The 15,576-nt window shown below is 42.6% G+C and overlaps 1 protein-coding gene across 1 annotated transcript; it reads right to left on the reverse strand.

Annotated features, from left to right (window-relative positions):
* Positions 1 to 807: 807 nt before the first annotated feature.
* On the reverse strand, positions 808 to 15,162 carry SLC5A12 (solute carrier family 5 (sodium/monocarboxylate cotransporter), member 12). The gene is made up of 15 exons (XM_008947366.1): positions 14,806 to 15,162; positions 12,869 to 12,934; positions 11,804 to 11,855; positions 10,473 to 10,540; positions 9,296 to 9,450; positions 8,166 to 8,306; positions 7,265 to 7,394; positions 6,846 to 6,934; positions 6,362 to 6,474; positions 5,085 to 5,152; positions 4,652 to 4,738; positions 3,828 to 4,006; positions 3,631 to 3,734; positions 2,348 to 2,469; positions 808 to 966 (listed from the first exon to the last, which is right to left on the reverse strand). The coding sequence occupies exons 1-15, from the start codon at positions 15,160 to 15,162 to the stop codon at positions 808 to 810; spliced, it is 1,890 nt and encodes a 629-aa protein (XP_008945614.1).
* Positions 15,163 to 15,576: the final 414 nt, after the last annotated feature.

Genomic DNA, 15,576 nt, shown 5'->3' on the forward strand with positions numbered 1-15,576 from the left:
GTAGCTTCTTTACCTTCTTCCAAGAAATTTTACTAGACACATTGTTTTAGCTAAGTATGTGTCTTTTCTTAAAATTCAGCATAGATTATCAATTAGGAGGCATCATCATCTAATGTTTTTTTTTCATTTTTTTTATTGAATAAAGGTAGTATCTTTTTAAGCTGAAAGGATGTCTTTCCAAGACCAACACGGATAAAGAACTATACTGAATTCAAAGTAAAATTTATTACTTTCTCCTATAGCTTTTAGAATAAGATGTTATAAAGAAATCTGTGTTCCGCAGAGGAAGCAAACGTGATTAACTTGGTCACTAAAAGACCAGTCTGGTCCATACAGCATTCCTGTGAGGAGGCTCTTTGTGATTCCTGGGAATAAGCTGAGACTAGAGCAGCTTGATATCTCTCGTCCCCACTCCATCAGAGGGTAACTCACAGTCTCACGTTAGTGAGAGACCTCAGAAACTTATCTGAAATCTTGTTTTATCTCAAGTTCACCTTTGATATTTCTCTTCAACGACTAGTACCAAACAGAGCATGTGATACAAATGTATTGCAGCAGCTTCTCAGCAGGAGCTTCCACAAGATTCATGAAATGTTTCTTCTGAAATAACAGTGCTTCTAAAACCCCACATTGGCTGATGATTTCCCAGTTCAATCATGGAATTCATAAATAAAAATCTGACGTTTATTGCTATAAAGAGCAATTGTTCCCTCTTGGTCATCTACAAGCTGGTAAATGTGATAAAAGCTCTTCATTGCTGAAGCTGGAGAAATAAAGTTTGAGTAAAGGTCCTTGGTCCCTCAGCTTTTACAGGCGAGATTCTCTGCTCATATTAGTATAGGATTTTTCTTCGGGATTGTAACCAGGGAATTGATGTTTGTTTTCTGTGGTGATATTACTCTGGAAGGTGTCATCTGTTCCAGTTCGATTTGCAATAACATTAGGCAGATTTTTTCCAAACTCCATCTGGAAAAAAAGACAGAAAATAGTCCAGTAGTTTGAAGCCTGTATTCAGGGTTGGTTTTTTTTTTTCCCTTTGCTTAAAGGGTATCTTGTTGCATTTTGAAATTTTTATGTTCTTTCCTAGAAACCTGAGGTGTTACTTCACTACATAAAATTTGTCTCAGACCCACAAATAGGCACTGTTTACTGTGTCCCCTCCACACACAACCACTGATTTTCTCTTTCCTGCATGGAAAGACTTTGGCAAAAGCAACAAAAACAACTTCTCAGAACTCCTCTGTTCATGTAGAAGTCTTGAAATGTACCCTTGGTACATTCCCAATCACTTAAAATGATTTTTTTCATTTGCATATTTATCTGCATTTTAGTGGATTGGGTTTTTCTCTGGCCTACACTTACCTCAGTGTTTTCATACTGAAACTACTTGCCTAATGTTGTTATTCTACATTTTAAGCAAATAGGAGATGATAAATGCATATGTGTTTTTTTTAAAAAACTGCTTTTAATGAGATTTTTTTTTTCCCCCAGAAAGCTTCTAGATGAAATCTGTTGAGCACCTAAAAGCCAAGTGAAACAGCTGAAGCAAACCTAGAGCCACAGCTGCTCTCCAGATTAAACTACCACCTTTGCTGTCAAACAATGCAAGCTGGGTGAAGGGACAGCTTCTGTATTGTCACCAAAACCTGTGAGCCTAGCAGCTGAAAGAGTGCTTTCACATTTTAAAGGTGCCTGTAGAATAGTCTAAAGGAGCTGAGAACATTTTATGTATGCTTTATGTCCCTTCCCTAAACATAAGACAGAGCACTGTTGTGTCACTGCAAACTGTTACAACAGTGCAGGAAAAGGAGGTGCTCATCCTTCCTAGCTTCTTAACGAGATGCTGAGCCCTGAGAGAGCTGAGGAGAAGGTGGCGGAGGGATGGTGAGGGGAGGAGGAGCAGCCCGGGTGCTGGTGGTGCAGCTCTGCCCGAGGGGCCGGCGGTGCTGCCTTGCTGGGGAGAAGGTTTGCCTGCTCTGAAGGCGGGGGTGGCAGCAGCAGGAAGAGGAGGGGAGCTCCGTGGCCGTGTGAGTGCTAAAGTCTGGCTTCGGGTGCTCGGGGAAGTAGCTGGGTGAGCCCCGTTCCAGGGTGTGAAGTGCAGCTCTGTCCTCGCGGCCGGCAGAGCGAGGTGGGCAGGGAGGGGGAGGTCAGTCCCCAGGGCCGTTCGGCTCGGAGCCCCCGCCTGATGCACAAAAACCGGTCACTTATTCCGGCGTTTGGCTGGTCTTGTGTCCGCCCCAGGGCAGCAGTTTGAGGAGGGCTCCTGGCAGGTAGCCCCCTCCCTGTGGGCCTGTGCCCACGCGCCTTGCGAGCCCGACTGAGGCCAGGCCGTGGGCTCGGCCCTCACCTCGGCGGCCTCGTGCCGCACACCGCACCACAGGAGAGCCCTGGCTCGTTCAGAACAACAGCAAAACAGGTTGCAGACAGGCTTGATTAGCACTGGTGGGATGTCTTCTCCTTTACTAGGCCCTGAAGAGAGAAAACAGCAATACCTGGTATCTTAGTAGTACCTTATAACAGTGATACTTTAATATCTTTACCAACGACCTGGGTGAGGGGATCGAATGCACCCTCAGTAAATTTGCAGATGACATGAAATTAAGTGGGAGTGTCAATCTGCTGGAAGGTAGAAGGCTCTGCAGAGGGATTGGGACAGGCTGGAGCAATGGGATGAGGTCAGTTGTAGGAGGTTTACCAAGGCCAAATGCCTGGTCCTGCACTTGGGTCACAACAGCCCCCTGGCAATGCTCCAGGCTTGGGGAGGAGTGGCAGGAAACTGCCTGGTGGAAAAGGACCTGGGGGTGTTGGTGGACAGCCGGCTGAACATGAGCCAGCAGTGTGCCCAGGTGGCCAAGAAGGCCAATGGCATCCTGACCTATATCAGAAACAGTGTGACCAGCAGGAGTAGGGAGGTGATCGTGTCCCTGGACTTGGCACTCATGAAAGTGGTTAGGGAAATGTTGGGAGGAAGGTTGGACTTGATGATCCTAGAGGTCCTTTCCAACCATAGTGATTCTATGATTCTAAGGCCATGGAAAGTTCAGGGAGGTGGCAGCCTCAGAGTGTGGCGGGAGGAGCAGGTTGGGAGCCTCTCTTGAGTCTGTGTCTCATAAGCTGCTTGAAAATGCATTTAACAGCTGAGCTAGATCCTTATGCAAAAACTTTACATACATATGTATAGGGCTATGAGGATGACTGGCGGACTGGAATGCCTGCTGTATGAGGAGAGGCTGCGAGACCTGGGGCTTTTTAGTCTGGAGAGGAGGAGAACGGGGGGATCTAATTAATGTGTATAAATATATGAGGCCTGGGTGTCAGGAAAGAAGGGGCAACCTCTTCTTACTTATGCCCTGCAATAGGACATGGGGACACAAGCTGGAGCACAGGAAGTTCTACCTCAACATGAGGAAGAACTTCTTTACTGTAAGGGTTACAGAGCACTGAACAGGCTCCCCAGGGAGGTTGTGGAATCTCCTTCCGTGGAGACTTTTAAGACCTGTCTGGATGTGTTCCTGTGTGATGTGGCCTAGACTAGACGGTCCTGCTCTGGCAGGGGGGTTGGACTCGATGATCTCTGGAGGTCCCTTCCAATCCCTAACATTCTGTGACTCTGATATCCAGAACACCAACCTGTTATAAAGCTTATCAACAGCCCTGTGATGGCACAGCCTAGGCAGCCGATGGCACTGAAGTACAGGTAGGACAGGGAGTACCAGGTATCTGCCAGCAAAGGCCTGCAGAGAGGTGACAAAAGCAGCTAGTGGTGACGGCTGGGTACACTGGAGTTGAGGACAGGAGCAGTGAAGAGGGGGGGACAGGGACAGTACCTGTCTGCAGCCGCTGCGGGAGCCACCATCGCCAGCGCCTCGGTGCCGTTAGCCAGCGTGCAGTTCAGGGTGGACAGATGCAGAGGAATGGACTTTGCTGGTGGCGCAGGGTAAATGAAGGAGCCAGTACCAACCCAAAAAGCTAAGATGATGCCAGCTACGAGGCCTCCGACAGCACCCTTGGCAGGTAAAGACTCTGTTAAAGGCGATGCGTGGGAAATGCTTCTCTGCCACTGTGGGTTAGGCAGGAGTAGGGGATGACTGGCACAGTGTAAATCAGTTCTGTTCTCTCTCAACCAAGGTATCAAACGTGGTGATTTATTGCTCTCAGCAATAAGAGCTGAAGCAAAACTGTAATGATCAAAACTGCAATACTGAGTTCAGTTTTATTTCTGGGTAAGTGTGATGGGGCCACCCATGGGACAATTTGAAATGAGCTCACACCTTGTTTTGCTTAAGTTAGCAAAGGCAAAGTGATTTAAATCAGTCTGTGCATCCCAAACTGAATACAGGCTCAGGCAATTCTTGAGTATTTTTTTTCTTTTAATGAAAGAGAAGAAACTCTAAAATAAAAGGGGAGGGGGATGTTTTAAATTATTTCTATGTGGATCTAATAAATTATTCTGCAGTTGAGTAGAGTTAAATTCAAATGGGACAAACTCAGTGAGAAGGGACATCTAAAGAGATCTTGGCCTCCTCAGGCTCTAAATCTGAAAAGCAGCTCACTGACCAAATTTTAAAAACCCAAACAATTTTCAAGATGGATTTTTAACCAAGCAACACCAAGAATTTTCTTTTAGATAAGGATTTTTTTTTTTCCTTACCTTCCAGTTAGCACAAGGAAACACAATTCCCAGGGTAAATAACCCCAGCATGGGTCCCCCACACATCCCGTGGATGGAGAGGGAAGCCTGTTGATGCAGAGAACAGACAGGAGCTTAGTGCAGCAGCTGGAAGGAGTATACACAGGTCAGGTTTTGATCTCATTCTCATGGGAAATGGTGGAGTAAAAGGGATCAACAGTGATTTCAGTGCACAGTTAAAGAGAGAATTGTGCTCAGTATAATTTCCTGGCAGTGAGTAAGTAGTGAAGGAGTAGGGCAATTTATCGTCTAGGTTTTTTTGCTGGTTATTTCTCTTAGCAGAGAATTGTGGAGGTAATGTAGCATTCCCCAGGGCTGTCAGCATTATTGGTTCAGTTCTTTGCATTTCTGCTAGTTGGTGCTCAGCTCACTGCAGTTGTGACAGAAGCCATACCTGCACAACTCCTCCCAGCAGCGATGCCGCTGCGGCCATCGACGTGCACAGGACACCGTAGACTATACCTGAAAAAGGCCAGGCAGCTGTCAGTGCTGGGTAAGTGGGGAACATTTCCAATTCATCTCCTGCCCGAGGTGAGCAGGCAGCACAGAGGAATTTGGACTTTGGGCTTTGATGTTCAAAGTGGACCATTAAGCACCTAGCAGCATCTTACATGAAATCTCATTGGGTTTTTGGTTGCTTTTTCTCATGAAGCAGAACTTGGTAATTAAATCAGTTTAGGTGCAGAAATGTTTCCCTTTATGTTGCCTCTGGATAATGCTTTTAAAATAATATAATTAATAAATTGAGCAATGATAAACAACATGGCTTTCTTCCTTTGACACCAGTTTTAACTTTGTGGTGGATAAAACTCTGTATGTAGCAGTCTTGAGTAAAGCCAACCAAAACTCTTCTTATGTGTTAGCATACCTTGTTTTTGGAGGTAAAATATTATTTTTTAGGTCCTGAGAGGAAAAACTTAGTGGAAAAGCAGGAACAGAGAATGCTGGAGACAGTTGCAGAGGTAGAAAATGCATTAGTTTGACTCTTCCATGATGTTTACAAACACTAATAAATGACTATGGTATTATTACTGTGTTTACAAAAAGGTTATGATATCACTGCAATACTTGTAAAAACTGTCTTAAAAATTCAAACCACTTTGGATGCTTGATATGTTGGTGGTTTTTTCATTTGACTTTTTTACATTTTAATTTTTGTCTGAAAAGCTGAACAACTCTAAGTTTGAATAGAAAAGTCTTATTGTACTTCTATAAAATAATAATATTTAGTAGCACTGCTCTAGAGTAATGGGTAATAACTATACTGATACTCTTTTTGTTTTGTAAAGAAGATCCCAAAGTGTTCCCCAAGACTTCTAGTATACAAAACTTTTCCAAGGATCTTGAGCAGGGGTTGTTGATGCTAGTCTGAATTTGTTTCTTTACATATAGCACAAATGTGTGCTTTTACTGAAGCATCAGGCTGACGTTAATCCCAAGAGTTTAGAAGGAGTCACACTTCTGTGGAGGTTTCCAAAGCACAAGTGTGTTCCTGGAGGAGTGTCTCTAGGCAGTGACTTTCACTGCTCCCAGAACTGCTCAGGGCTGAGACTCTGAAACTCTCAAGGTTTCAGAGTAGATAAAATCCTGCCGTTTTCTCCTGTAGTAATAGCAACTAGGGGCATGGAGACCGTTGCTGTTAAAGAAACGGATCCCATCTGGGGTACCTACATAAGCCTTTGCTGATCCACGTGCTCGTCTTCTCAGAGAGGTTTGGGAAACTTTTCTTGACCAAGTCTTCAAAGGTGACAGTTGCTAAAGCATTGATGCTGGCAGCTACCGTGCTGTGGAAAGGGGGAAGAATATTAAGTAAATAGGAAGCTATATAATCTGGAATAAAATTTCATTCATAAAAAAATGCATCCTTTTCTTCAGCACTAATAATCTTCAGACACTGTACATTTTATAGTGTCTTTCATGTATACTGCTGATGCTGGTGAGGTTTCTGTCCCTTCTGTGATTGTCAGGGGTTCTGCTTCATGCTGGCACAGGACAAGAGAGAGACTCATCCTAACTGACCCTTCAATTTACCTATCTGCAAAGACCTTCAAAATATAGACATGTTCCAGGATGAAAATACTACACAAAGTACTGCTGTACAAAGCAGAGGCTGTGCAATGGTATACAGCTGAAGTGTCATTTCAGATTCACAGACCTTAGTGTTCCACTGAAAGCACAGGCAACAAACAGTCCTGGGACTCCTGGCATCGAGGAGAAAATGTCCATAACGAAATAGGGCATGAGCTGGGGAAGGAGGAGCACAAGAGCAACACAAGCAATTAGTGAAGATTTTCCTGGCTAATGGGAAAGAATTAGGTGCTTCTGAGCATGTTGCTAAATTCTGGAGTTGTTCCACTGTAAGAGCTGACAGATTTTGAGTGAAGGGGATGTCATTTGGCAGAAGTGATTGAGCAGACTCATACTGCAGGGCTGCCAGTATTAACATTCTAGCCCTTGTTTCAGCAGCTACCTTAGTGCCTGAGTGCTGAAAGGACATGAAGCATCCCACAGGATTTCAACTGTGCTACGGCTGAGCACAAAGCAGCTCCCAGTTATAATAATGGGTGTCTGTACCTGATCAGGTGCTGAAATGAACTCGGCAGTCCAAGGGTCACAGCTCTTGTAGTGAGAGAACATCACCAAACCACAAAACACTGCACACACCAGCACTGTCCAAAGCCCCAGTAAATTCAGGTAGAGTGCCCTACAACAAAGAAGAGAAATACTATTTAATGCAAGACAAAGACAAGCTGTTACAAATTAGTGATTTCAAACCTTTTTAGAGAGACACTGGAATCCAAATTAGCTATATAATCTCTTAAAGGCATCACCAGGCTAAGAAATTTTTTGTCATGCTGACTTTAAAAAACAAGGGAAAATAACAGCATCTTTATGCTCTCAGGCAAGGTTCTAGGCAACTGTAGAGCTGGAAGAGACTGAGCTAAGGCCAGTAATTTGTATGCAGAACAGGCTGCACTGAGCATGGGGTCTGTCTTGCCTGTCCTCCTTGTAAGAGCAGAATTTTTTCTGATGGGGGTTGTTGCTGTTCTCCCTTTAAGCCACGTGGAGCATTATTCTGCATGGATTCTGTGGTGGTTGGAATGCTGCCATTGCAAAGTAACACACTGGGCAATTTTTCACTTTTAACCACCTTTAATACACCACACAACATAAACACTATTCCAATAAATATATTTTTCCAGTAAAGCTGTAGATAGCACAGCTTCTGTGTGGGCATCTTTTCCATACTCTGTTTCCAAAGATTCATTTGGCAGCCTGACCCCAAATTAATAAACAGAAAGAAGTAGATAGCTACCCATTTTTTTTTCTGCATTTGTTTATGCCATTTAGGGCCAGAGGGAGCAAAGCTGACAGGGCAAAATTAGCCACCCGGTGGGATCCTGGTACTTGTTCCAGGTAACACACAAACTGTTAGGGTGCCTCCCCATCAGTGTGTCAGGGGCAGGTGACTCACAGCTTCGCCTGCTTCTCCGATCTGCAGGAGATGCACCTCTGGATGGTGGACTGGTTAACTCCATAGAGCCCCAGCCACGTGAAGGTTCCCCCAACGACGATTGTCCAGAAGGTGTGTCGTCTCAAAGGGTCGACATCAAAGCTAGAAAACAGAGACCATTCCCTTCACTTATTTAAACCCATATTTATTTGGCAGGAGATAGGTGATTTTTCAGAGCTCTCTGGTCTATCCTACCCTCTGAAGCAGAAGTACTGCATTGGTAAGACTTTTCCAACAAAGACAACACCTAATGTGTTTAGGTTCAGATTTGCTTTTATGTTGGAACCCATTACTGTCAAGTCAGGGTAAGCATACATCATGCAGACTCAGAGGACAAATTAATGGAGATAAATCTCATTCGTAAGGCCTTTTACGCTCAGATTTCAGATCTGTGTCATATGGCAGCAACAGACCTGCAAGCCACCCTGCTTGGAGTCCCATCCTCTGCAAGGAACAATGCCACTTACTGATCTCTAAAAATCCTCCAAACTCTTAGCTACATCATCGTGACGTGTCATTGCCTGCACAAGAAACTGCTTCAGTTGCAGTGTTCTCTGGTTTCAACAATGAAATCTCATTACTCGGTAATTCTCAGCAGTACAACTTTCTGTCTTGTATCTGTTCTCTTTGCAATTCTGGTGATCTTGATAGGTATAGCAGATGATGTTTGACCTTGCTGTTGGATTCTGTCAGTGACAGAACTTCTCAGTCAAGGCCACAAACAGCCAAAGGAAGGTCAGCTTGCTGTGCCGGGGCACTGGTGCATCATTGCTAGCTGCTGTTCTGAGCATATTTAAAGTGAAGCTTCAGTTTTATTAATAGAAAATGAAAGATTTATACAATTAGAAGGATTAACTGAAATGTGTTTGTAGCTACAAAAAAATGGCAAAGCTCCCTTTCACTTCAGCAAGGCTTTAATTTCTTCAAAGAGAGTATTGAAAAGAGGAGTCAAGCTCTCCTGGAGGACTCTTTGAGTCACTGAGGTTGTTCATTGGTAGTATAATACCAAGTCTGAGTATTTTGGGCTCAGTGAAGATAGGGTTTATAAACATTAAATATACAAAAATAGGGTTGCACCATTTGTTTCTTACTCAAATATGTTTAGTCGTGATCCTTCATAGGCAGTTTCCCAGACCTTAGTTGAGCCACCATTCAGAGTAGTTCCTCGAATCAAAACGGTCACGAAGCCAGCCACCATGACAACCATTTGAAATGCATCTGTCCAGACAACAGCTTTCAGTCCTCCCTAAAACAAACAGAAACTGTATTCTCTCATCTGCAGCAAACGGTAGAAAGACCCCTTCTTTCAGGAGCTCCTGAGCAGTAGTACAGCATCTAGGAAATCAGGACTCCTAGTAAACTTTGTGTTCTACCATGAAGGTTGTATTTTTCCAGGTCAGAAAATGACACAGAGCTTTAATGGTTTGTCCATAGTCAAGAGAATATTTGACCTCCAGTTAAATGTTTTCCCTGCCTCCTCTATATGCATTTGAAGAATGTATTGTGGTGTGGAACAGAAGCTTAGGGAATCCAAGGGGGCCTATCTGTACATCCCATAGCACTCTATATGCTTCTCAGAGCCCAGTGTTCCACAAGTAGCCTGATACAAAAATAACACCAGAAAACCTGCAGTTCAGCTTTCTTTCATAGCTATTTTCATATTGGATCAAATCTGAGCTAGGGCAGCATAATGTTTACAAGAAGAGTGGACAGAAATATTGAAAAAAATTAATTAGTGGTATTGAGAACAGAAACTAGGTTGTGTCCTGAACCTCAAGGTTCTGCCACTTCCACTGAGATGTTTAATCCTGAGTCTCACTTTGCTTCCACTCAGAAGCAAAGCTCTCTATGACCTGCTGTTTGTCCTTCCTAGGTTTTATCACTCTGTTGTTGATCTGGGCTGATGCCAGAGGCACATTTTCCATCACAATGTTTTTCAGTCTATAACTTGTACAGATAAGATGAATAATCTTTTCAAAAGTTGTAGTGTGGCAGAGGAAGGTTATTGCCTCCTTATCTGCTCTCTGCCTCAAGCTGTCTGATTTAAACCTTGAGGCACCCAGCACAGTTTGAGAAAAAAAAAAAAAAAATTCTCCAACTAGGCTTATTTATATCACAGAGTCAAAAAGAAGTTTATCTCTGTGTTCTCCAACCTTAAGCTTCAGCCACCTGGCTGTGTGTAGCCACCCTTCTGCAGTGGCCTGTCGTGTGTTAAGGACGGTTGGATGAAGTCTGTGTTCCTGCTGTTCAGTTATCTCCGGTACCTACCAGAGTGCAATAGAAAGTGCAGACAACTCCTGTCGCAACTACAGAGCCCCAGAGATCAAATCCAGTGACTGAAACCAGAGAAAACCAAATGGTTAGCAAAGTGGCAGTAGGTCATCTGGGTGGTGTAAGAAAAGCTGGACCCTTTAGCCTTAGAAGCGTGGGAGCAATTACTAATTTTAATCTTTGAGCATTTTAGGAGATTTAATGGGTTGCTTAGGTCTCTTAACATTACTGGATACTGTTTCCTGTTTTTGTTTTCTTGCAAATTGGATTTAATTAACTTTCAAGCATGCTGAAGTAATACATAAGAATAATAGCATAAACCAAAGACATCATTCCTATGGGACATGGATTTATAAGCAATGCTTTTCTTCCATTCCTAGTCCAGAATTTTCTCTTCAGAAATCAAGTTTTGGGGATTTCCGAAGAATCCTAAGGGGGGGACCAAACCTACCACCAATATAAATTCCATTCCCTGCAACTAGGAACAGTTTAATACTAAAATGTGCTGCATTAAAACAGTTTTGTGCGTTCATTTCTACTTTATAAGTTGCTTAAGACAAAAGGTACAAATTTTGATTTGGTTTATACTGAAGTTTCACCCACCAGGCATAGTTTGTGAGGGCAAATCTATTTGTCAGAGTTCTCTTATTACCGATATTAATATTGCCTAATAACTAATGTGAACTGTCACATAAAATTCAGTTGAGCTCCAGAGGAAGGAAGTGGGCACTGGGTGAGAGGTGAGGTTGGGCAAACTGGATGTAACTCAAATGACAATGAAAAAAGTTTCCCAATAGATTTGGGTGGAATTGGGAGTTAGGTCATGGTGATTCCTTATGCCCTATGGCAGTAAAATTGCTAATCCATCATGATGGATACTGTAAGCACGGTTTGCACAGATTGATTAAAGTATGCAAACAGACAGCAGCACAGCATTCAGCTCCAGGGGATGGGGTTATGCTCATGGGAACCTGACCACAGGAGGCAGAGAACTCAAAGTACAGAATATGGTCTTGGATCATCAGCTTGTACTGTGAACTTTTGTCAGGATGTTTAGAAATTGTTCATTGCTAACCTCTTTAGGTGGTTACGGAGTGCACAGGAGAGCAGAACAACCACCACGGGGTTCCTGCTGTGAGAGAGAGATCTGGGGAGTCAGAAACGCAGAGCATGGAGGTGCAGGCAAAAACCTTCTTGCAAAAACCTTACAAATCCTCTGGAGATCATTCTTTTTAGACTTCTTTATCTATTTTCCTCAGTTCATTTATTCTCATTGCCTTGTGGTGTGGTTATTTGGGGTAGCCATGTGATGCAGCATGGGGACTCACCTTGGTTGAGAGCCAGTGATGGAGCATAAACCACTATTCCTGTGTAAAGGATCTGGAGGAGAAAAAATTCGTTGAAAAAAACCCACATGTATGTGAATGCTCAGTGACAAGGCTTCTGTTTAGAATGGGGCTTAGAGCAAAATATCAGATTTAGAGGTTTTTACGGTTTTCTGTTTCAGTCTTTACAGAATAAAAATCTTTTATTTAATCTTTTCTAATGGAAGGACCATTATCTCTCTTGTTATTATTTATTTCACCCATTGGTAAGATGACAAATATATCCTAGTCAAAGGGCAAGAGGAGCTCTCAGGGAGACATGAACAGTGATGCAGAGATAACTTGAATCGATCTTGGAAACTAAACTTCCCTTGTTCCATTCAATCCCTTTCAAAGCAGCTGGCTGAATGCCCCTCACATGGATGTTCTGACAGAACTGAGGGGGAAACAAAGCCTGGAAATCAGTAAGCATTCAAATCTATGGCTGAAAGTTTTTGAATTAATAAAATGTAATTAATATAGAAAGAAATGTCCTCCATTATCCCATCAAACCCATCTTTCCATCAAATACATAACGTATGTCATCTTTTGAGATGGTCCCTGCTGGGACCATCCCAGGGCTGGTGCTACCTGGGGATTCCTCCCAGGAGATGCCACATGCAACAGCTTTCAAAAGAGATAGCTTCACCCCAGTGTCATAAATGGGTAACTGGTGAACTAAATGTACCCAGTACAGCTTGTCCAGCTTCTCAAGAGAGACGGAGTCCACTGATTTGGAGAGAGACAGACTTCAAAGGAACTTAGGGAGACCAAGAACTTGAGAAGCTGTGGGACCTCAGCACAATATCCAAGTGTGAAAGACAACAAAAATGGCATTTTTAATCCTAATCCAGAGAAAGCAAGAAAGTTAGGAAAGCAGTCATTCTTTCTTTTTAACATACACAGTCCAAGTGAAAAAATTAAGGAACAAAGAATATTCCTTAAAACAGTCTCATTGTAAAAAATGAACAGTCTGAGACTTGCACCTCGAGAGAGATGAGCATCAACAGAGAGTGAATCTCTTCTTACCGTCTGCAGGACATAGATCAACGTTGCAGCAAGACGGACAATCTTGTTAAATCTTAACTCCAAATACTAGGAAAAAGGAATCTCAGTGAATTGCACACGTAGCATCTAGGACACAGCTATTAACCTTCTGTTCACCCTGAGTAACGCCTTCTTTGGCAAGTAAAATTGCTGTCAACTGGCACTGCTGCTGTGATTAATGACCAGGAGAGAATGATTGCTATCACATACAGAGATAATTCCATTTTAAGAAATTGTCTAATAGTAGAATATATTTGAAGTTATATATTGGGTTGGAGTACTCAGTATGTGCTTTGTATCAGGAATAACTGAAAGACCCCAGTGGCTACAAGGAAAATAAATTTAAACTTCAAATAAAAGTATATTTGAACTATATGAAGAAGAAAGTTGAGGACATCTCTAGGAGAAATAACATAATTTGACACCTGTAGTGACAAAAATGGTGCTGGAGCAGGTGGAGAAGGAAAAACGAAAGAGTTTCACAGTGCTTGAGCTGAGCTGGCTTTCTCACTTGCTCTGTCTCAGTCTACAGCCAAATCTGCACATCGTCAATCTGGAGAGCCAGGTGGTGTTCTTACAGACCTCCAGGTGGATGTAGAGAGGTGTTCCCAATTACCACACCACTGCAGAGGTGAGTAGATATGTAGCCCCAAAAGCCCAGATTTTAAGACAGATACTACTTGGCGTCTCTCTGTAGAGCTGACCAGAAAAATGAAACCTGTGGTGTTAACCCTGTGGCAGCTTCTCACAGAGCCTTGGGTGGGATGAATCTGTCCTTAGGCCATGGCCCCGTGCACTCCCAGCAGACACCAGGCACAGGCTGTACAAGTCTCTTTTACAAGTCTCTAGGCATAGTACTTTCTAAGTAGCTTCTCTCTTATTAATTTTGTTCATGTTCCTCTTTCTTGTGTCTCTTGAATAGGTTTCACAGTCTGCCATACAAATAAATAGATGATTTATGTAACTGGACTTGTTTCTAAAAATAATTCATGAAGCCAGCATCTTTCCAGCATGCTTGAAGGGACTCTGGCTACAGTGACACCTTCTCTGGTTCAGAGGAGAGAAGTAATTAACTCTCTGATCTTGCATCCAAACCAGCTAGAGAAAATGCAGTTATTTGTGGCAATAGTAAAAGACAGTCAATTTTACTTGTTTTTCCAATCCCAAACTGAAATATTTCCAAATACCCAGTCAGAGCTGTTTGACCCTCCTTGGGTTTGGTTTTAGAGAATATGAGCAGCCTTTTTGTTACCAGGAAGCTCCTCACAAACTAACCTGGCTTTCTTCATCCAATTCTTTCTTAGCTGAAACTAGCCACAGAGGGGAGCAGCCAAACTTGTGGCAGTTGATTCAAGCTGCTGAAAAGCTGTTCCCAAATGCTTAGTAGTTGTCCTGTGGGTGTGCAGATGATAAGCACTGCACACTGTACTCCTAGCAATAACACCACAAAGACTACTGATTATTTTTATTTTTTTCAACTACTGAACTGTCATATGAAGAAAATAACGTGTTCCAGGAGGAATGTCAGGCAAAAACTCTAGAAAATTCAGAGGTAGTTCATTTCATTTCCTAGAGAATTCCTGAATTCATTCCTTAGTCCTAACTTTTTTCTTTTTGAAAGAGACCTGCCATCTTCTTCCTCTGTCCCTTCCTCACAGCTCAGCTTATTAGATATCAAATAGTCCACTTTTATAATAAATTAGACCAAATTCCCATATCTAGGCTACATTTGAATGTGATCTAATTGGCTAGTTTAAACAATGCAACCCATTTCTGCAAGTAATTAATGTTTCAATACACTTGTTCTGTAAACACTGCAGAAAGTCTTCTGTCAGAGATTTTTCTCTAAAAATACCTACATGCATGATACTCACTTCTATGTTAGAATAGTGCCTTTTTTTTCTATAATTCTTACTTACCTCATAAGTGCTTGTAATGCCAGATCTGTAAAATACAGGGAGAAAAAGTTCAGCAGTGAAAATGATGACGAATGCATAGGAAAGGAAGAACAGCACAAAGGAGGCCCCGTAGCGATAAACCTCGGAGGGTGTCCCCAGAACGGTCACTGCCGACATGAAGCTTGATGTCAGAGAGAAAGCTATTGGTCCACATGTCATCTGCTTACCACCCACCAAAAATTCCTTTGAAGTTTTCTTTTTCCTCTCTTTAACTGCAAAAAAGACTCCAATGCTGGCACATACTAAAAACAGTCCTGCAAACACGAGGTAGTCCCAAGCCATGAACTTTTTAACTTCTGGAGCTACAAAGTTTGACATAGCAGCACTTGGACAATTCTTCAATGGAAGATTCTGGCTTCTTCGAGCTGTTTCTCTCGACAGTTGACAGCAAAGTTGAAGCTTATCTGTAGTACATCAATGACAAATAATAAACAAACTATTCAGCTAGGAGACTTCTTTTTTTATCTGGTTCACTTCTGAGGAAAAAAAAATGGCAATGGATGAGTTAGGAAAGTGCTGAATGCACTTGGACCTCTGTGCTACTGATGCTTCTGCCTGGCACCCTGCAGCAGGGGACTTAGCTGTGAAATTGGTAGGACACTCCCTTTTTATCTCTGAGGATTTAATTTAAGGTTAAACATTAGCCTGACACATTGACTTGATCACGCTCTTTTCTAACTTCTCAGCATGTTTAAATAATAAAATGAGAGCAATAAAGAATTAAATAAAGGA

This window comes from Merops nubicus, unplaced genomic scaffold (genome assembly GCF_000691845.1).
Source record: "Merops nubicus isolate BGI_N331 unplaced genomic scaffold, ASM69184v1 scaffold23869, whole genome shotgun sequence".
In the NCBI taxonomy this organism is placed as follows: Eukaryota; Metazoa; Chordata; class Aves; order Coraciiformes; family Meropidae; genus Merops; species Merops nubicus.

What these genes read in the sequence shown, in the direction of transcription:
- SLC5A12 (XM_008947366.1), bottom strand. Translation starts at nt 15,162, where the DNA reads ATGTCAAACTTTGTAGCTCCAGAAGTTAAAAAGTTCATGGCTTGGGAC. An exon ending in TCGGAGAAGCAGGCGAAGCT is followed by an intron (nt 7,395 to 8,165) that starts GTGAGTCACCTG and finishes TCTTTGTTGTAG; the next exon opens with GGCACTCTACCTGAATTTAC. An exon ending in TGCGGCACGAGGCCGCCGAG is followed by an intron (nt 967 to 2,347) that starts GTGAGGGCCGAG and finishes CTTTTTTTCCAG; the next exon opens with ATGGAGTTTGGAAAAAATCT.